Source organism: Vipera ursinii, assembly GCF_947247035.1.
Source record: "Vipera ursinii genome assembly, chromosome: 2".
NCBI lineage: Eukaryota > Metazoa > Chordata > Lepidosauria > Squamata > Viperidae > Vipera > Vipera ursinii.
The window spans coordinates 87,641,659-87,662,849 of record NC_139513.1 but is presented as its reverse complement, the minus strand read 5'-3'; the positions used below and the strand labels follow the sequence as shown (position 1 = coordinate 87,662,849).

Below are 21,191 nucleotides of genomic sequence, written 5' to 3'. Positions count from 1 at the left end.
TAAATCTCTATCGCGCCTCCAAGGCCACCGTTTTTCAGCCCTAAGCCCCACCTATAGATGCGGGCTCCTCCGTTCCGGAAGTGCCACGTGTACTGAGTGCGCCTGCGCGGTCTCGTTTACTTTCTTCCGGTGTGAAGAGCAGGGCTTTCCGCCCCCCCCCCCCGTCCACTTCCCGGGCTTGGCGCTGGAGCGAGACTCAGAGACGCCCGCGAAGCGATCCTCTTGCTGCCGCTATGGCCCAGCCGGGACGGCCCGCGTATAATAGCCTTACTAGAGCCGGGCAGCCGCCGCCGCAGCCGTATAGCAATGGTGAGTGAGGCCACTGAGCCGTCGCGCTGGGTAAAGGACTTGGGTGTCTCCGGCTCCTCTCGGCAGGGCGGTCGTGCCACGCCAATGTGGGACAAGGGCGGCCAGGAGCGCGAAGGATCCGTGCGCGGGGCGGCTCACGTCGACCCCTCGGTTGTCGCCCCTCGCGGAGCGGAATGGCAGGCACTTCGAGAAGACGACGGGCTTTTTGCTAGGCGGATTCCCTCGTTTCCATCCCCGAGGCCTTGGCTTCCTTTCGCGATTGGAAGGCGCTGAGTAATAGGGAGGTCCTGGGAGAAGAACTTGGAAGTCGTAGCAGTAGCATCAGCACTTGTAGCAACTCCGAAGGCTTTTCTTGCCGTTCTTTGGGGCCGAGATATTTTATTTATTTATTTATTTTAATTCCATTTATATCCCGCCCTTCTCCGAAGACTCAGGGCGGCTTACAAGCTTAGCAGTAGCCTTCATTCTATGTATATGCCTGCTTATTAGGGCTTATTAGGGCTTTCCCCCCCCCCCCCCAAGCGGCATTATTACAAAGTCAGCTTAATTGCCCCCAACAATCTGGGTCCTCATTTTACCTACCTCGGAAGGATGGAAGGCTGAGTCAACCTTGAGCCTGGTGGGATGCGAACCTGCATAATTGCAGGCAGCTGGTGTTACTTAAGGAGGCATTAGCCCACTGCTCCACCAAGATAGTGATTGACGCTCTCTGTAAGGTTCATGGACCACTCCCTGGTGATACTGGTAACAATGAAATGGGTGCCGCTTGAGAGTATTCCCAGAATTGAACACGAAGACACGGGGAAAGCAGCTCCCGGAGGGGGAAATATGTTAATGTGGGTTAGCAGAATATATGGCAGTACCTAATGAGCTAACAGATTATTGTGGCTCGAGTTTTGTGGCTTTATAACCTATTGACTGTGTGTGTGAAAGTGTACGTCTTTAGAAAACGGAGTGGTTTACGATGCCCCGAAAGTCCCCAGTGTTTGTGTTCTGTACAATTAATTGATCAATTTTACCCTTTGGAGGCTGCTTCCCGCTGAGCGTTCTTCAGTAAAAAATATCCTACAGTTATAAAAAGAAAGCATTGTTATGAAGAGAATTGCATACAGCATGGATGCTGCTTGCTTTCTGTGATCAGTGGGTGTAAAGAATGCAGTGCATGATAATCAAATCCTCCTGGTTAAGAAGTTCATTATGCTGGCAGAATAAAAAAAAATCTATCAGCTGACTAGTTGCTCAATGTCTCCTTGTCTGTGGAACTCAAACTCAAATGAGGCAGGCTGAAGAAATGTGTAAACTGTGCCTCTTTTGTGTGCTTGCTTATCTGTGTTTTTCTGGTAAAAATAGAGCAATAGCCAATCTTTAGTTGTGTTTCAGTGTATAGTTTCATAGTTGGATGTTGATAGTAATTTGTATTCTGTTTTTTAAGATAGTAAGTCTAGGGAAAGAGTTATATTAATACTTACAGGAGTTGTAAATTGTTTTTTTAAAAGATTGAAACTAGGTGATAATTTATGGTTCCATAAGTTATGGGTTCTATAATATAGAACTTTGTCCTTTCCTCTTTTCTACCCCAATTTGGAGTTAGTGATCATAGCTTACATTATGTGACAGTTTCCTATTACATGTGAAGTGTAGAATTATAAATCAGTATGGGCCTCCTGAATTATAAAGTGATAGTGACACAAAGTTAGCTGGGAATGACATGATTGTTTATTGTAGCAGGATCTTGTGCTGGAGCTGGTGGGCAACAAATGGAGATGTATAAAGAATACAAGCCAGTGGTATTGTTTAGTGTGTTGCATTTGACCTGTAGATTCTTGATGTCTTGCAAATCAATCAAGACGGACATATTGGCATAGTGTGTGATTTTTAATCAATATGTTTGGTCTTGATGCTATAAGTAGACCACAATTTAGGTGTACTACCTGTTATCAAAACCATTAGCTATAAATTTGGCTAGAGGAAGCAATGAATCCCATTTTAACTATACATTATGTAAAATAAAATATACTTCCTTTATCAGTCCTGAAATTTCAACATATTTAATTCCAATATAGTAGATCAGGGGTGTCAAACTGCCGGCCCACAGGCCAGACATGTCATCCAGAAGCTGTGCCCACACCATTGGTGGCAATGGCAAAACTGTCCTGATACATTGTGCGATGTCATGTGATGTTGCGAATTTGGCATGTCTGCAGTAGATTACTGAGTCCCGATGTTGAAAGAAAAAACTTGCTTCCATTTGTATATTCCATACCATGCATAATATTATACTCTTCTATCATATTATCTCTTTACTTCAAATGAAAGAGTCCTAGATGCTGCAGATAGTCCTTGACTCACAACCACAACTTAGCCCAACATTTCTCTTGCTAAGCAAGATAGTTAAGTGAGTGTTGCCCCACTTTATAACCTTTCTTTCTTGTTAAGTGAATCACTACAGTTAAGTTAAAGCAGAGATATCACCCTGTCAACAAAAGTGCGTATAGTCAAGGGTATGGTCTTCCCAGTTGCAATGTATGGCAGTGAAAGTTGGACCATAAAAAAGGCTGAGCGCCAAAGAATTGAGGCCTTTGAACTGTGGTGCTGGAGAAGACTCCTGCGAGTCCCTTGGACTGCAAGGCGATCAAACCGGTCAGTCCTAGAGGAGATCAACCCTGACTACTCTTTAGAAGGCCAGATCCTGAAGCTAAAACTCAAATACTTTGGCCACCTGATGAGAAGGAAGGACTCACTGGAGAAGAGCCTAATGCTGGGAAGGATTGAGGGCAATAGAAGAAGGGGACGACAGAGAATGAGGTGGCTGGATGGAGTCACTGAAGCAGTAGCCGTGAGCTTAAATGGACTCCAGAAGATGGTAGAGGACAGGAAGGCTTGGAGGAACGTTGTCCATAAGGTCGTGATGGGTCAGACACGACTTCACAGCTAATAACAACAACACAGTTAAGTTAGTAACATGGTTGTTAAATAAATTTGGCTTCCTCATTGACTTTGGTTGTCAAAAGGTCACAAAAGGTGATCATATGACCCCAGGACACAGCAACCATCATAAATAGGTGTCCAAATTTGTGGCCACAAATTCATACTGGCTGTAAGTATGAAAAGTTATCATGTCACTTTTTGAGTGCGGTTGTAACTTTGAAGTCACTAAACAAATGGTTGTAAGTCAAATTTACCTGTATAATGTATTATCTTTAGCTGAAACTATTTTAAAATTGTATAGGTCTTGTGTTTGTCTGTGGATTTATGATGATTTAAAACAGCCAGCCTGCTGGCAGGATGCATCACATGAAAACTGCGCCCACCCCAGCTCCGGCAAGGGGTGAAAAAAGTCACAATATGTCACATGACGCAGCAAGTTTGACAACCCTGATTTAAAACATTGGAGAGTCTAGAAATTTGTCCTCTAGTTAGTGTTTCAGGCATCAATTAAAATAGCTACATTAGAAGTAATTCTTTATATTTTTAATTAATTACATATTTTTCAGCTTATTATGTATTCCAAGTCATTCGACTTCCTTGCACAGAATTCTGAATGTAGTTTGTGGTTACCCAAAATCTTGTTAAACTTCTGTAGCAATGAAGTCTGTAATTGTGAGTAAACTGCAGTTTTAAATACAACAATATACATTCAGAAGATACTAGATGACCAGTTGATATGAGAATGCTCTATTATTGAAAATGTATAATTCTGAATTAAGGAATTATAAATTCCACTTGTTTTTACAATCAGGGCAAGCCTAAACAGGAAACATATTTGTCTTATGCTAGACAAAATAGTAAACCATCATTCTCCACTAATGTTTCAGGCCTGTTATTCTATTACCCTTCTGCTTTTTAACCCAGTAGAGGAGAGTACTCATTGTCAGTTTCAAGGCTGGATTTCACGAATTTTATTTAAAGCAATCACTTATCTGTAATTCCATAAAACTGAAAATTAGACCTGATATCCTATGTAAAAAGGAAGAGGAAATGGAATTAGGAATTGTATACAGCAGAAATTCCAATCTGTGATTTTCTGAGCATTGGAAAAAATTTTAAGTCATAATGTTATTTGCATTGATTTTGAATATTGGTTTGGAAAAAGTGGTACAAAGGAACATAATTGGAATTCTAATTTGTTTCTGAAGTAATAGGAAAATTTATGTTTACACTGCTTTGCAATTATTAGCCATTTTCTATGTAGAAAAATGGGCTTTGATCCTGAAAATTCTATGGGAATTATGATATAGAATGATGGGAACATTTAAGCTTTTACACTTACACCAAAGGAGATCCTCTACACTTGTTATATAATTTGATGCTGTATTTAGTTACACAGTTATAGCACATTTTAGAATCTGATGTTTGAATTGGCACAGTGTGACCAGACTTGTCAGAATGTAACGAAAGAGGATCACATGACCCCAGGACACTGCAAGCATCAGAACTAGGAGTCAGTTGCCAAACTCCGAATTTTGATCAGGTGACCATGGGGATGCTACAACGGTCATAAGTGTGAAAAATGGTGATAACTCACTTTTTTCAATGCCGTTGTAACTGAACGGTCATTAAACAAACTGTTGAAAGTCAAGGACTACTTGTATATTTTTTATATAACTTTAAATAGTCTTAAGAATTCTAAGAAAGGTAGGTACAATTGTAGAAAGTGTGTACTTAATCAGAAAATTCAGATTTTGAATAAAATGATTTGTCTGTCGTATGGTTGAGATATATTAAAACTTTTCCAAATATGATAGGATTAATTGTCCATTGATATTATACATTTTTACTAAATATAGCTTTGGATAATAAATTTACTCCTCAAATACTTGAAACTGAAGTAGTGTGTTCTGTTCCCTTTTTGCTGCATTTTGTATTCCGTTCTTTGATCTTTGCATAGATTCTTTTTTGTACAAATTATCCTCTTATCTCATATTCTCTATTCATTAACCTTAGTTGTTGCACTTTTATTGAGAAGTGAAGTTAACAAGCCTGTTAGCATTTCTTGCTTCCGTGTTAGAAGAAAATAGTATATTATAAGTTATCTTCTTTTTGTGCTTGTGTTAAATTTTAAAAAAACCCATACAATCTACTTTTAAACTTGACTTTTTATTTTAACTTTTATCCATCATTTTTATCCATCCTTATTCATTGTTTCACTTTGGCTACCATGTTTGCTATGCAGTCACAGATGCAGTTGCTGTTTATCTTGGAGCTAGGTGTGTAGTGAGTGGCTCTTGCATGGAGAATATGAGGGCATAGGGAATATGAGGGCAGACAAGTTGCAGTGGGAAAGCACGGAAAGGTCTAGGCGGGGAGACAGGATCCCTCTGTTCTGCCAGAGCTGGACCCAGCTGTTGCCCTGCAGTTGGCTTACAGATAACCACCACTGTCTACCTCTGCAAGGTCTTTCTTCTCCCTGGGGCACCTTGGGAGAATCAGAGCGCACGTCCAACACTGCTAGAGCCTGCTGTTAGCTGCGATCCCTCCTAAAAAGAGGGTGAGAAGCATCTGCATCCACAGGGGGAAGACCGAGACACAGCTGCACCCATAGCCTTAGATTGATGTAAATTGCAGGCAGGAACAGGACCTGCTTCCACTGCCACTACCACACTGTTTGATGTGGTTAAGGATGCTTCTGTGTGAGGCTAAAAGTGCAGCTGCCGGTAGACTTGGCCTACTTGAAGCTGCCATACAAGATGCTGGCCTACTTGTTGTTGTCCCTAGATGTGAAGTGGGGGCCATCAGTTTGAAACGTTTCAAGCTGCAGAAAATTTGAAGAAATAACTTGTTCTTACAGCAGAAGAGAGATAAACTTTAAAGAAGCAAAACATAAGCTGAATTCCATGTGCAAATGTGTAAGAACTATGAAGAATGACGTTCCTTCCCCAAGTCTTGTTATCTTTTGCAGCAACATGCTAAATTTTATCTGGTTATCATCCAGAGCTTGCTATATAAATCGTTTGACCAATTATATAGGGCTGAAGACATGCACATGATTTGATTAGTTGAATAGTTTTTATTAGACTTAATTTGGGGATCCAGAGCAGCTTTTAAAGTACTTGAATTTAAAATCAGATTGAAAAATGTAAAAGTATTAGGACAGAATAAGAGAACAAGCTAAAGATGGTCTTTTAATATGCTTGTGCTCAGTTAGTAGTACAATAAATGCATATGATTGAAACAAATGGACTTGATCCTGGTTGAGTTGTATAACTTGTGCCAAATAAGGGTCAATATGGGAGGGTTTTTTCCCTCTAGGTATGTGGGAAAGCGATCTCTACATTCCCATCCTGTTAGTCCCACTTTCCATATTAATATTTTTTTAATTTTTAATCCCATTTATATCCCGCCCTTCTCCGAAGACTCAGGGCGGCTTACAATCTAAGAAGCACAAATCAATGTGCTTAGCAATAGCCTTCATTCTATGTATATGCCTGCTTATTAGGGCATTTTTACAAAGTCAGCTTATTGCCCCCAACAATCTGGGTCCTCATTTTACCTACCTCGGAAGGATGGAAGGCTGAGTCAACCTTGAGCCTGGTGGGACTCGAACCTGCACTAATTGCAGGCAGCTGGTGTTACTTAAGGAGGCATTAGCCCACTGCTCCACCAAGGCTCTTTATTTATTTTCCTGAATCTTCTTTTGGAGGAAAAGATTACTTTTTGTTACTTTTTATTGACAAAATGTTAAACAGCTTCTTTTTTGTTATTCTTTTGATAAAATATAGAATCCCTGTGACTATAATGAAATAACAGCGCATGCTGTTGGAAAATATACCTAGTTGGACATGGCAAAGAAAGTGGCTAATGTATCTTTTCTGTCAATCCCTTCTCTGAGGCCTTGTAACACCATCATGCCTCCAGCCTTCCCTACTATATGCAGATAATTGTTCTTTTCTATTTTTTGGTAATGATTATTCTGTAGACAAAAATGCATGCTTTTAAAATTATATATTTTACTGTAATGCTGAGATTGATGGTGCTCATGAGTAGCTATGCTACATTTGGGATATTTTTTTGACTTCTCCATCATTTCCCTATTACTTGTTATAAGCCATTGCTATTGAGAGGGTGCATACTTGTGGGGTTGTGGAGATTCACTTACACACCTTAAGTTCTTGACCTTTTATTATAGAATTGCAGATAATAATAAAGCTGTGTGATTTCTGAGTAATTTGGTAGTATATAAAGTCCAACAAATTTATTGGTTGGCCTTACTCACTTTATTTCAATTACTGAAATAGCCCTTGGTTTCTCAACAAAAATGTATCTCATTTATTAATTGAAAATATCTTCCTCTAGGTCCTGTGCCAGGCTCATTGATGAATTCATCACACTTATCAGATGGACAGGGACATAATTCTTTGATTCCAAGCATGTACACTCAGCAAATTGCAACAAAGAATCCTTTGCATGCCACCTCCGGACAATATAGCCATGGTACATCTTGGAATATACCTTCTGGTCAGACTCTTAATAGAACCCCAATGGGATCTTCTTTGACAACATCACAGCCAAGTCCTGTTGCCCCAATGCCTTCTTTGTTGCAGAACTCAACTGCTGTAGTATCAACTTCTGATGGTAGTTTTTATTCTGGAAATAATCTCTCAGCTAATTCAAACTGGCAATATGCGCAGAATCCTTTGACTCAACCTAATGTAGGTTCCCAACCGAATCATTTTGCTCACACGGTAACTTCACCGTTGTTGCCATCAGGGAATACAAATTTGCCCACAAACTATCATTATGTTTCTTCTGCTGGAGGTCCTCCAGTTCAAAACACCTATACAAGGCAAGGTAAGAAAAAGGAAGCAATTCTGAGACTGTATCATTATATCCCATGTAGGGAAAAGTCCTAGGTATTTTTCATCCCAGGTATTCATGATGTGCTTATGAATGTGAAACCGAGTATTGTATAAGTGGGCTTGTACTAAAATAATGGGATTCCCTCAACTTGTAGGATTCCACAAATTTGTGTCAGAAGGATTCCCCTTTCATGTCAGAATTGGAAAACCAGTTTAGCCTCTCTCAAATGCGATGATGGCTGACGGTGCTGCAAGTTGTAATTTGGTTACAATATTCAGCAGCATCAACCAGCATAGCCAAAGATAAAGAATATTATATCTGGAGAGTTGTAGATTCCTCAGTCCTGTAGGCTAAATAAATAAGATTTCCAACCCTAATTAGCAATAATGTTCTATTTCATTAGCCGTAATAAATTTTCTTGCTGTTTAATGTGAGTCCTTAGCTGGCAGCTGATTTGCTGTTTAGTGAATTTTCAGCGCTCTGCTGATTCTGGGGGGCTAAGATGTTTATAGTAGAACTGTGTGGCATGGTAGAATATAATATATAGATGGGCTGTATATAGTGAAGTCGCGGCTGCTTGAATATTTTGGTGGGCAGCCTGAAAAAAATGCCTTGACAAATGCCAATTTTACCTTCCTTAAACAGGAGCTATTTGGATGCCGGTTAATCACAGATTATTAATATACAATCAAACCTGATAATATGAACTTGCAAGTATTGATTCTATCTTGCCACAGATGAGTAGCACAGATGTGGTGCTGAGAAAAAGGCGAGATGGGGAGCACTTTCTATCCCTGCTATAGAATGGATATACTGGCCTGTGTTGCTGAACTCAGGGCTTGTTGAATGTTTTGTACTTCTAGTCTCTGTCTAAAAAATGATACGATACACCTGTATAGAACATATATTTGTATAGAACAACTGTATGCGAGTCACTACATCATAGTATTTAAGGGAATTGGAAACCTAATAATCCATCTCTAGCTGTAAGAACAGTACTGTATGATTCTGTAGTAATACGTTTGGTCTTAGTCAGCAACTTAAAAAAGAGCTATGATTTTGCTTATGTATAACATTAAACTTCAATTACTTTGCTATATTTTTTCCCAAATATGCAGAAATGATTTGGTTTATACCTAGCACTAAACTGTAAGGCAAGATTGGGCAGCTGTGGCCCCTTTATGATCTGTGGACTTCAGCAGAGTGGCTGGCTCAGGAATTCTGGGAGTTGAAGTTCACAGGGCGTAAAGAGGCCATAGAGCCCACCCCTGCTGTAAGGGATAGCTCACATCTTGTGCTAACTAAGAAATGGAACAGATTCTGTATCAAAATAAATTCATTGAGAAACTGTGTTAGATTTAAGTTCTTCTGGTTGTTGTGGGTACAGTTCCACTGCCTGCTAATCTGTTAATTTATTTGCCAGTTCAACCTCCTTTAGGACCTTCTGCAGTTGGAAGTCCAGCTTATACACATCCCTCTGCTCCCCCATTAGCTCCTCCTCCAGCAAGCACTGCATCCCAGGCTGTACAGAACTCAGCAAGTATACAAGAAGGTAAGCATTAACAGAAGTTGCTTTCAGCCAATTAAAAGCAAAAACATGAATTATGTAGGCTGAATTAGGTAAGAGTAGTTGAATATGATTACTGGTGCATTCCGGTGGTGATACTTTATGTAGGAGAAAAAGAAGTCAACTAACAGCTCAAAAGAAAAAAAAATAGTATAGCATCAATTTTTGTGGACCAATCTTTTTTAACTTCATAAGCAAGGACTGGGTTCATTTATTCTGCCGAACCATGATTTATTTTAACCATGGTATATTAAATAGGCCATGATGACCCCATTTACATATAATGCTATGTCATAAATCATGATTAACGGTCTATGTTATGATATCAGCTATGATCGGTGTTGTGCATTTCTAACAGATTATTTTCTTCATAGGTGATGCTACATGTTCTGCTAATGATGGACTATCAGTCCAGAATAATTATGATGCAATAGAAGGAGGTGGTTTCCTGGGTAAGATAGTCTTTCTTCCATTTCCATTGCTCAAAAGTAAATTAAATGGGGAATTAATTGTTTCTATTGTGCCTGCCATATACCGGTTCAAAACAATCACATAATACAAATACGAACTATTTTGGTATAGAAAAAATGTACTTTCTGGAATTGAAAATTGAACATATATTTATAAATTATGTATAACTGGGTCTTAAAAGTCATATGGACTTTTCTAATATTCTAATACTTAACTCAGCAGCACTATAAAGGTAAAGGAAAAGGTTCCCCCGCACATGTGTGCTAGTCGTTTCCGACTCTAGGGGCCGGTGCTCATCTCCGTTTCATAGCCGAAGAGCCAGCGTTTGTCCGAGGACGTCTCCGTGGTCATGTGGCCGGCATGACTAGACGCCAAAGGCGCACGGAACGCTGTTACCTTCCCACCGGAGTGGTCCCTATTTTTCTACTTGCATTTTTACGTGCTTTCGAACTGCTAGGTGGGCAGAAGCTGGGACGAGTAACAGGCGCTCACTCTGTTACGCGGCACTCGGGATTCGACCCGCCAAACTGCCGACCTTCTGATCAACAAGCTCAGCGTCTTAACCCACTGAGCCACCGCGTCCCAAACTCAGCAGCACTATAAAATTGTTTTTAATGAAGATTGGAACAGGATGTAATCAATTTGTTTAAAATGAAACCTCAAGACAAAGTTAATAATAAAAAAATAATAATAAACCTTTATTGTCAAAGTACAACATGTGTACATTGAGATTAGCTGAGCCTCCCCCTGTGCTCTCTCCCCCCAACACACAGTGACAACAAACCCTCCATCCCACCACACTATGTGAACCAACTACACCACACACCGGCCTCCCAAGTCAACTCTGCATAAGATTATATCCCATTCAAAAGCCTAACAGCCCACGGATAAAAGCTGTTCTTCAGCCTGTTGGTACGGCTGGCTATATTCCTATATCTCCTACCGGATGGTAGGAGAGTAAAGAGATACCGTCCAGGGTGTGAGTCATCCCTGAGAATCTTCCTCACTCTTCCAAGGCAACGAGCCCTGGCAATGTCATCCAGTGGTGTCAGGGAACAGCCCACAATGTCTTGTGCTGTGCTCACTACCCTCTGTAATACTTTCATATCCGCGGCTGTCAGACCGGCATACCAAACCACAATACCATACGAGAGGACGCTCTCTATGGTAGACCGGTAAAAGAGGGTCATTAGCTGTTGTTCTACCCTGTTCTTCCGCAAGATCCTAAGAAAGTGAAGCCTCTGTTGGGCCTTTCTAGCCACCTGGGTTGTGTTAACTTTCCAGGTCAGATCTTCACAGAGGTAGACTCCCAGAAATTTAAAGGAGGGAACTCTCTCTACACAGTCCTCCCCGATGTAAAGTGGGGCAGGTTCCTCTTTTTTTCTCCGGAAGTCTAACACCATCTCTTTCGTCTTGCTGATGTTTAGGTGCAAGTTGTTGTTACTACACCATATGGATAGTTTTTGTACCTCCGCCCTATATGCTGTCTCATCCCCACCTGTAATAAGACCCACCACAGTTGCAATTGTAATTGGTTAACAATGAAATTGTTAGGTTAGTATCAACAAAGTAAAACAATTTTGAAATTTATCTATTAGGAATATTGGAGCTAAAACATTTTTCTTTGTGGTTGACTATTAATAAAAAATGTCCGTTTACTGTTAAAGATGTTGCTCCTGCAAGATTTATCCTTAGTTGTGTTTTTATAACAAGCACTTGGATTGTAGTATAAAATGAAATGTCTTGCACAATGATTTAACTTTTGTCCTGCAGATTATATCTTAATGAAATCCAACATATGTTCTGTATCTATAGAAATTATACCTTACAATAACTGTGAGGTATGTGTAATGCTTGATATATTAGATTTAAATCATTAGTAGAGGCAACTTGTTTAAATTGTGACTTACTCATTACTCAGAAAAGTTCTGCAATCTTCATTTCTACTAAAAATGCATTATTCTTGTTTAATATAATCATCTGTATGTGAGTAAGTACTAGCAATCAAAGTGCACAATTATATTTCATTTTTGGAAGGTAAATACAGGTGGCCCTTGACTTTACAACTACAATTGAGCCCAAAATTTCTGTTGTTAAGTGAAACATTTGTTAAGTGAATTTTGCCCCACTTTACGATCTTTCTTGCCACAGTTAAGTGAATCACTGCAATTGTTAAACTAGTAACACGGTTGTTAAGTGAATCTGGATTCCCCATTGACTTTGCTTGTCAGAAGGTTGCAAAAGGTGATCACATGACCCTGGGACACTGCAGCTGTCATGAATATGAGTCAGTTGCCAAGTATCTGAATTTTAATCACATGACCATGGGGATGCTGCAGTGGTTGCAATTGTGAAAAACAGTCATAAGTCACTTTTTCCAGTGATGTTGTAACATTGAACAGTCACTGAATGAACCGTTATAAGTTGAGGACTACCTGTATGAAGCAGAATAATGAAGACCGGATTTTTCAGGATAATTTTACTTAAGAACGAAAATGCTCTTAGAACCAAACAAGCAGATAAATACTTGTGATATTTGGAACCAGACCAGCTCCAGTTCAGTTAACTGCATTTTTAGAAGGTGTTCTGGACTTCTAAAATTTACAAATATTTTTCTTTCTTCAATTTATCCTAAAAATGAATTCATTTGAGAAACAAGCCCAAGTTTCTACCTCCGTGATCTCTGAAGTAAAATGCACTACTTACATGATTTTCACCATCACAGTTCTAGATGTCTTAAAAATATCAGCAAACATATTTATTGAATGGATTACATTTAGTTTAATGGATGTTGGAGAGGAGGGTGTAACATTAAATCTGAATGTTCATTAAACTTAAAATGTTGCCCTTCTGAACACAACTATACAAAAATAAACAAAAGTAAATCCACCTTAAATACATACAGAACAAAGTTTTTAGTAGTTCATTTTGCACTCAGTACATTTCACATTTACATATTTTTTTTCAATTTTAATTCCATTTATATCCCGCCCTTCTCCGAAGACTCAGGGCGGCTTACACAAGCTTACACATATGTTTGAGTCTACATCAAACAGACAGCAGTAAAGGACCAAACTACAGCATTTTACTATACATTCAGTCAGTGGTGGGATTCAAATATGTGAACAACAGGTTCTCTGTGTGGATGCTGCTTCCGGAAGTCCGTTCTGGGCCTGGGCAACAAAAAATTACCCTCCAGTTCTGCTGAACTGGTGCAAAATGGCTGAATCCCATCACTGCATTCAGTGCCTATCAAAATCAGTTTTGCCTTAATTACAGAATAAGAGAAACGGGCAGTAACATTTAATACAGGAGAAAGTTACTTAACGATTGGTTTGGAAAAAAAACATTTTTAATTTTAATTGGATCTTAGTAGCTTGCTATTTCTGAACTATCTCCCAAAAAGCAGTTTCATGATCAGATAAGGTTGAAAGACATTACAGGTAATCCTCAACTTACAACCAGAACTGAACCCCACATTTCTGTTACTAAGTGAGACATTTATTGAGTTTTGCCCCATTTTATGACCTTTCTTGCCACAGTTATTAAGTGAATCACTGCAGTTAGGTTAGTAACATGGCTGTTAAGTGAATCTGGCTTCCCCACTTACTTAGCTTGTCAAAAGATTGCAAAAGGTGACCTCATGACCCTGGGACACTGCAACCGTCATAACTATGAGACAGTTGCCAAGCATCTGAATTTTGATCAGATGACCGTGGGAATGCAGCAATCGTCGTAAGTGTGAAAACTGGTCATAAGTCACTTTTTACAGTGCTGTTGTAACTTCAAATGGTCACTAAACGAATGGTTGTAATTCTAGGACTATCTGTATGCTGTCGAACATCAACAACTTATATAGTGGAGATTCACAGATCTTCCTCATTCTCCTAATTACCAACATGCTGTCTTGTCACAAAGTTTCTGCTGTTATCTGACTCTCACCGTCTGATTGTCTTATGCTGTGGTCATTGCACAGGATAGTTATTGTTCTTTATAATTTCCAATTTGCCACAATTTTAAATAGTTTCATAGAAATCACTAACTTGCAACTCTCAAACTGCTGGCCCACTCTAGAGTGATGAAACTGCTTGTTTGTTTGTTTATTAAATGTATTGGCTGCCCATCTTACTATAGGATAACTCTGGGCAGCTTTGGCCAACTTTTTGCCAATATTTGTTTTGTTTTCTCTTTTTAAATTGTATAAATGTGAAGGTTGATGATAGGAATTTTTCAGTCCTCTTGTGCCTTTCTTTATCTAATTCATCCACTGCCATAGCTCTTACTTCCTTAAAAACTCTACGGTCTTTGGTTGGAAGAATGTTTCAGGGCAATAAAACATACATCTTTTGTGCTTGATATTTTTTGTGGTGAATGGCTGGATTCATTGTCAACAGTTAGGAAATCTTTAGCATGCTCAGGTGATGCTTTCGGCACCTGATTCAGTTATACTCAAGCTCTGGGCATTGAGAACTAATCTGGAAAAAGCATACCCTCTGTGCATTACAATGGTTCTTCCAATAATCTTGGACAACATGACGTGCCTTTCAATCAACTTGTGCAATCCACTTGTATTTATACAAAGTAGTGGCAAACTGCCTCCTTCCTGACCTTTTGTAACAAGACAGTGTCCAAAACATCACAAAAGGTTCAAAGTTCCATGGTGTGGCTGAAATGCCATTGCTGGCATGGAAATTTGGTTTTGCAGTTGTATTAGCTGCTGTTTTTATTTCCTTTCCATTTTCTGGCCCCTGGTTGCATCACACTTGCAGGACATAGTTCAGCTTTCTTTTTGCTTTGTGAATATCGGATCCAGTTTGCTGCGCTCTTCCTAAGCGTAGGCAGTAGTCACCCCGAATCCAAGTTACTTAAGAAATCTGTTTTTAATGTGTGGTTAAATTTTATTATGACTTTTTCTAACCACCATTTTTATTTTTATTTTTGCCTGTTGATGAACTGAATGCTTGAGCACTCTGATTCAACTTAGAATTTTTATGAAACTTTGAAAACATGTTACCAGCATTCTTAGATTAAAAACAATGCCAACGCTTGCCAGAGTAATGTACAAAAGGAAGCTAATGCATGCGCAAAAGAAACGATGCTAGCAAATTTGCAGCTTTGAGTACTGGCTGGATTACTTTAAAAACATTGAACTTGGGCCATAAAATACAGATGAAATCCTAGCAGGAAAAAAAGTGTATCTGAAATCCCAAGTTAAGCATCAGCCTAGGTATTATTGAGAATATTGCCAAGAGAAATAACCGGGAATAATAGTGTTTGGCCCCGATAGTTCCATCTATTTCTTCATGATACTGTCCCCAAATTTCCATTAGCAGTTTTTGATGTGGTCCTCCAGAAAGTGTAATAATGGGTGTTATTGGACATCATGGTCACGTGATTGCAGCTTGGTTGCTGGGCAGCTGGCTCGCACTTACAACATCACAGTGGCCTGTGGTCATATGATCACTGTTTACAACCTTTGCTGTCAGCTTCTGACAAGCAAAGTCAATGGGAAAGTTAATAGGAGATCGCAAATGGTGAAGTGCTGCAGCCAGACAGGATTCACATAGCAGTGGCATTTGGGATTGCTGGAACTCCTGCCATAAGACGGTGCAATCATGCGATGTTGTGTCTTACTTAGCATTGGAGTTCCCAGTCCCAATTACTGTTGGTAATGACTACTTATAAGTTATTCAAGTATTTGTTCTTAATCATATGAAAAGGAAAGTTAATTGAATACAATCTTTTCCCCCCCAACAAACGCTTCTTGCTGTAATTTGGTTTTTATTACAATGACCTACTGTATTCTTGTTTCTGTGTGATAACATTTCTTTTTAAAGTTACGAGAACTATACCAAGTCTTCACTGGAACACTACTTTTAGCTAACTCTGATATGATAGTCACCAGTGATGGTACTGAAAATAGCTCAGGTAGACTGTCATCAAACTATTGTATTTGAGAACAGATAAGCTAAACAAACAAGACCATCCTGTACTGTTTCTATACCACAGTTGCTTTTATATTGGTGAGTGCATGTTTGGATAGAGGTAGACAATATAAGGAACATATAGCTCTTTCGTTTAACTACATTAAACGACTATAATATTCCTCAGACGTGAAACATTTTGAAATTTCAGCTGCAATCGCTAATTGTTTTGCTTTGTTTTGGACTTTTCTTTTAAATATTTTTTTAATTGAAAGAGAGCAGTATAAGCCATCCAGTGTTCTTTTGGATTGGTGCCAAATATCAGACCTATAAATAAATATTACAATATAATTAGATTTTTGTTCAAACATGAGGATTCCATTCGTAACTTACACCCATTCAAAAGCTGTGGTGAGTAGAAAAGGCACAATCTTTAATGAAAACAAAAAAGAGAATACTGTATGGTGAGATAAGTGTATTTATTAGTATGAAGACTGAGCATTCTTAGGATCTCCAAAGCTGAAACAGATCTTAAACTGAAGCTTTATCCCGACAGCCAATTGACTACGACGATTTAAATTATTAGGGGAGATATTATTGCCAATGGTGGGAGAGGGGAACTAAAATTAGAAGTTATGTTTGTGGTTTTAGTTTGAGTGATATTACTTTTTTGGAAAGTATTTTAAGTTTTAAAACAACACAGCTTTTTATTTATTTGTCTATATAACTGTATAACTAAATACTATACGTCACTCAAAAAGGTAAAAAAAAACCCATAAGTTTAGAATATTAAGATCATTTACCATTCAGTGTATTTATTCTTTCAGCAACTCCACATGCTCCTGGTCCTCAAAATATTAAAGTGAACAAACATGTTGGGACTGCTTATCCCAGCTTGCCCCCAGGCTACCAAAATGCTTCTCCACCTGGAGGACCAAGAATGCAGTATCCAGGAGGACCTCAACAGTTCCCTCAGGTAAATCCTTTCTAATTTTACTCATATGTTATTTTAGGTTCCACAAAGGCTTCGTTGACCTTGTAGAAGTTATTCTTCCACAATTAAAGAGGTCAAATTTTAGAGCTGATATTGATAAAATGCCTTTTAATGTGGTAGATCCAAATTTTAAAAAAATAGAAATCAGCTGTAAATCTTGTTTTCAGTGCTACATTGAAACATAGAAGTTCCTGCTTGGTAAATTTGCATTTCTTGGACAAGAAATACACTAGACAAGACATCATATGGGTACATAGACTTGTATCCAGAAAGTCTTTTTAACAGTGGAATAGGTAGCAATGGTGGTCAGCCACCCTTTTCCTGATAGCCAATATGTCTACCATTTATCTTATATAGATAGAGAGTAGAGGGAAAAGATATTTAAATTGTATAAGTGGAAGTCTGCTTTTGAAACATATAAATGAACAAAATGTTAAATGTAAATTAATGGTTCCTGAGGAATAACTTAGAGGTGAAGAATGGGCTAGAGTTCTTATTAAGTGATTAAGTGATTATGCCGTAGATTCAGGCTGTTATATGAAAGCATGATTGGCTTTATGCTGACTCCATTTAATCCCACCCTGACCAGCCTAATGGTAAGATTTCTGAATATATAGGCATTTTGTCCAATAAAAGAGCACACTAATAATTAGTATGGAGGGAAAGTCTCTGGAGATTCTCAGTTTCTTCCAAGAAGAAATGTAAACAGGTACTTCTCAACATATAACGGTTCATTTAGTGATTGTTTGAAGTTACAGGGCTAATGAAAAACATAGCTTACGACCATTTGTCACATTTATGACTGTTGCAGCGTCCCCAGGGTCACACGATCAAAATTCATATGCTTGACAACTGACTCATATTTATAACAGTTGCAGTGTCCCAAAATCCTCTGATTTTGCAATGTTCTGATAAGCAAAGTCAATCTGGGAAGCCAGATTCACTTTAAATCATGTTGCTAACTTAACAGCTGTAGTGATTCACTTAATAATTGTTGCAAGAAAGGCTATAAAATGGGGCAAAATTCATTTAACAACGGTCTTGCTTAGCAACAGAACTACCTATACCATAATGTGCAATTTCATGGAGACCAAACATATTGATTAAAAATCACACACCACACCTATATGTCAGTCTTTTTTATATATATAAATTTTATTAAACAAATTTTAAATAAAAAACAACAAGAACATTATTACAAAGTACTGAAAAGTGTGTCAAATAGAAAAACACCAAAACATCCTATACACCATAAAACAAAAACAACAACATTAAACAAGACCAGGAGTGTAATACTACTCCTAATTTCTTTTTCTCGTGCATCCCAGGCTAAGTAACCTTTAATTACCAAATATTAGAAATCTATAATTGTATATATCTCCAGATTCTATACCTCAAATAATAATACACAATCATCTGGTATTTCCCCCGTTGAGATTAAATATTCTATTTTGTAACCATGAATACCAGGAGTCCCAACTTTTATTAAAAAGTGATTCACTTTTCCCTTTGAGAATATATGTCATTCGATCTGACTCTGCGCATAGTAATACTTTCTCTATTACTTGATAGTCCGTTGGGATTTCCTTCGTCTTCCAATATTGCGCATAAGTCATACGCGCCGCTGTTGTAATATGTATTACTAGATACCAAACATTTTTTGGTACTTCTTGTGACTTCATCCCCAAGAGGACCTATATGTCAGTCTTGATTGATTTGCAAGATATTAAGAAAATACAGGCTAAATGCTACCCAAAGAAACAGGACCAGGAGTTTGAGGTGATCCTTGCTCTCGATGGAGTTGTATTCCTCTAGAAGGAGCACATGTGATAATGCACGATATCGCATATAATGTTATGGAAGTTGCGTACAAAGTTATGGAAATGCAGATTCAAATTGAATATTTGAAAAAAATAATCCTAACAGTAAAAATAGTTTGACTGTGGAACCAATTACCCACAATTGGTGGACTCCTCTTCATTAGATGTTCTCAGGTAGAGGCTAGACCACAGGTCTGCAACCCGCGGGTCCGGAGCCGCATGCGGCTCTTTCAGCCGTCTCCTGCGGCTCCTCTGCCATGTGCAGTCCAAAAAAAAAAAAAAAAAAAGTGGGGACTAAAAAAGTCCAACCAATCAATTCAAATATGCAGGGTAGGTACATATCTCGCCTTGGCTCCACTCTTCAGTCAAACCCTGTTCTGCGCATGCACGCATGTACGCACATTTTTTTGCGGCTCCCAGTTTTTCCTTTTGTGAGGGAACCAGTTCCGAGTGGCTCTTTCACTGTTTCAGGTTGCTGACCCCTGGGCTAGACAGTCATCAGAGATATTCTGATTTGGATTCCTATTTACAAGATGGGGTTGGAGTTGTTTGCCCACATGATATTTCTCACAATCCATGATTCTGTGACTAATCAGATCTTAGTTATAGCTAGATTAGAACTGGCTGGTTTTACAAAAAGAGAGAGTATGTTTTATAGTTTTATAGGAAAAGAACTGGTTTTTTATTTCCCTATGTTGTATTAAAAGTTTCTCTGGTATATATTTCTGTCCTTTCTTTAAAAAAAAAATCCTAGGAAGAAATGTGTTAAAGCCAACTAAGTTGATGAGTAAGACTAGCTCAGCAGCATTAAACTACTATTGCTAAATATTTTCTGCTGTTGTAGACATAGTGTAAGGAGAGATATGCCTCCAACTGGAGTTAAGCATTGGGTGTTATATTTTCCCACTCAAGTTAGCTCCACCCTCTCATTCAAATTTGTGCTTTACAAATACATTTATAGTTGACTAGATTCTCTTCTTAATGCGATTCTTATACAGATTTCAAAATTATCCCTCTTGCAATACTTTCCTTAATTATTAATAATTCATTATGAAATAAAAAATGCACTTCATCTAAACATTGGCCTTCATTATTTCCTACAATCTTTTTAATAATCAGTGTTGTCCACGTAATAGAATTGCATAGTTCAATACACGTTATTTTTTAATTTAGTGCTAGTGTAGTGTAGTATTTAGGATGTTGGACTTCGACTGGAATTATCAATGGATAATTCTAGATCAGTAAATAATTTTGAAATCCACACAGCCTATTTAAGTTATTATTCAAATAAAAAGAGGAAGTTTTCCCATGTATGCTTGAGCAAGGAAATATTATATAATTGCAAATAGCTAATATTAATGGAATACATTAAAAAATAAATATGGACTTTTATATCTAGATTGGTTTTAAGTGTGAATAGAATGGTGAGCTAGTTTATAATAAAATATAGGTAATCCTCAATTTACAACTACAATTGAGCCCAAAATTTCTGTTTGTTAAGCAAGGCAGTTGTTAAGTGAATTTTGTCCCATTTTATGACCTTTTTGCTACATTTGTTAAATGAATCACTGCGGTTAAGTGAATTATGCAATGATTAAGTGAATTTGGCTTCCTCTGTTGACTTTGTTTGTTGAAAGCCAGCTGGGAAGCTTAAAAATTATGACCACATAATCTGGGGACATTTCAGCAGTCATAAATACATGACAATTGCCAAGCATCCAAATTCTGATCTCATGTCTAGTAACATAGTTGTTAAGTGAATCTGGCTTTCCCATTGACTGCTTGTCAGAAGGTAACAAAAGGAGATCACATGACCCAGTACACTGCAAGTATCATAACTATGAGTCAGTTGCCAAACGTCTGAATTTTGATAATGTGACCATGGCGATGCTGCAACAGTCATAAGTGTGAAAACTAGTCATAAGACACTTTTCAGTGCCATTGTAACTTTGAATACTCACTAAACAAATGGTTGTTATTGAGGATGACAAATAAACGATCATAAGTGCTTTATGAATTACGTATTACCTCCATGGTGTCAGTGCATAGATTTAAATGTCTTTCATAAAGGTTAAATTTGATTTATTTTTTTTTTGTGTAGTCTGGCTTGGGAACAAATACCTTACTTGCATCTATGGGTGGACTAAGTCTTCAGCCTGAAGGATTAAGACCTATCAACCTTCTTCAAGACAGAAATATTGTTCCTGCAACCCCCTTGCAAGCACCCATTCCCAATGTGCATGAAGATATTCAGAAGCTCAACTGTAATCCCGAGTAAGGTTAAATAATACTGCTTGTAAAGAAAAAAA

General features: G+C 38.3%; 1 protein-coding gene across 1 annotated transcript in view; it reads left to right on the top strand.

The window, feature by feature from the left end:
* Positions 1-218: 218 nt before the first annotated feature.
* The window catches only part of SEC24A (SEC24 homolog A, COPII coat complex component), a 47,070-nt gene continuing 26,097 nt past the window's right edge, over positions 219-21,191 (top strand). Inside the window, exons 1-6 of the mRNA XM_083352690.1 lie at positions 219-309; positions 7,603-8,097; positions 9,530-9,658; positions 10,048-10,125; positions 16,896-17,044; positions 20,984-21,156. Of these exons, the coding sequence (XP_083208816.1) occupies positions 234-309; positions 7,603-8,097; positions 9,530-9,658; positions 10,048-10,125; positions 16,896-17,044; positions 20,984-21,156 (1,100 nt within the window). The 5' untranslated portion in view covers positions 219-233. The remainder of the gene's footprint in view (positions 310-7,602; positions 8,098-9,529; positions 9,659-10,047; positions 10,126-16,895; positions 17,045-20,983; positions 21,157-21,191) is intronic.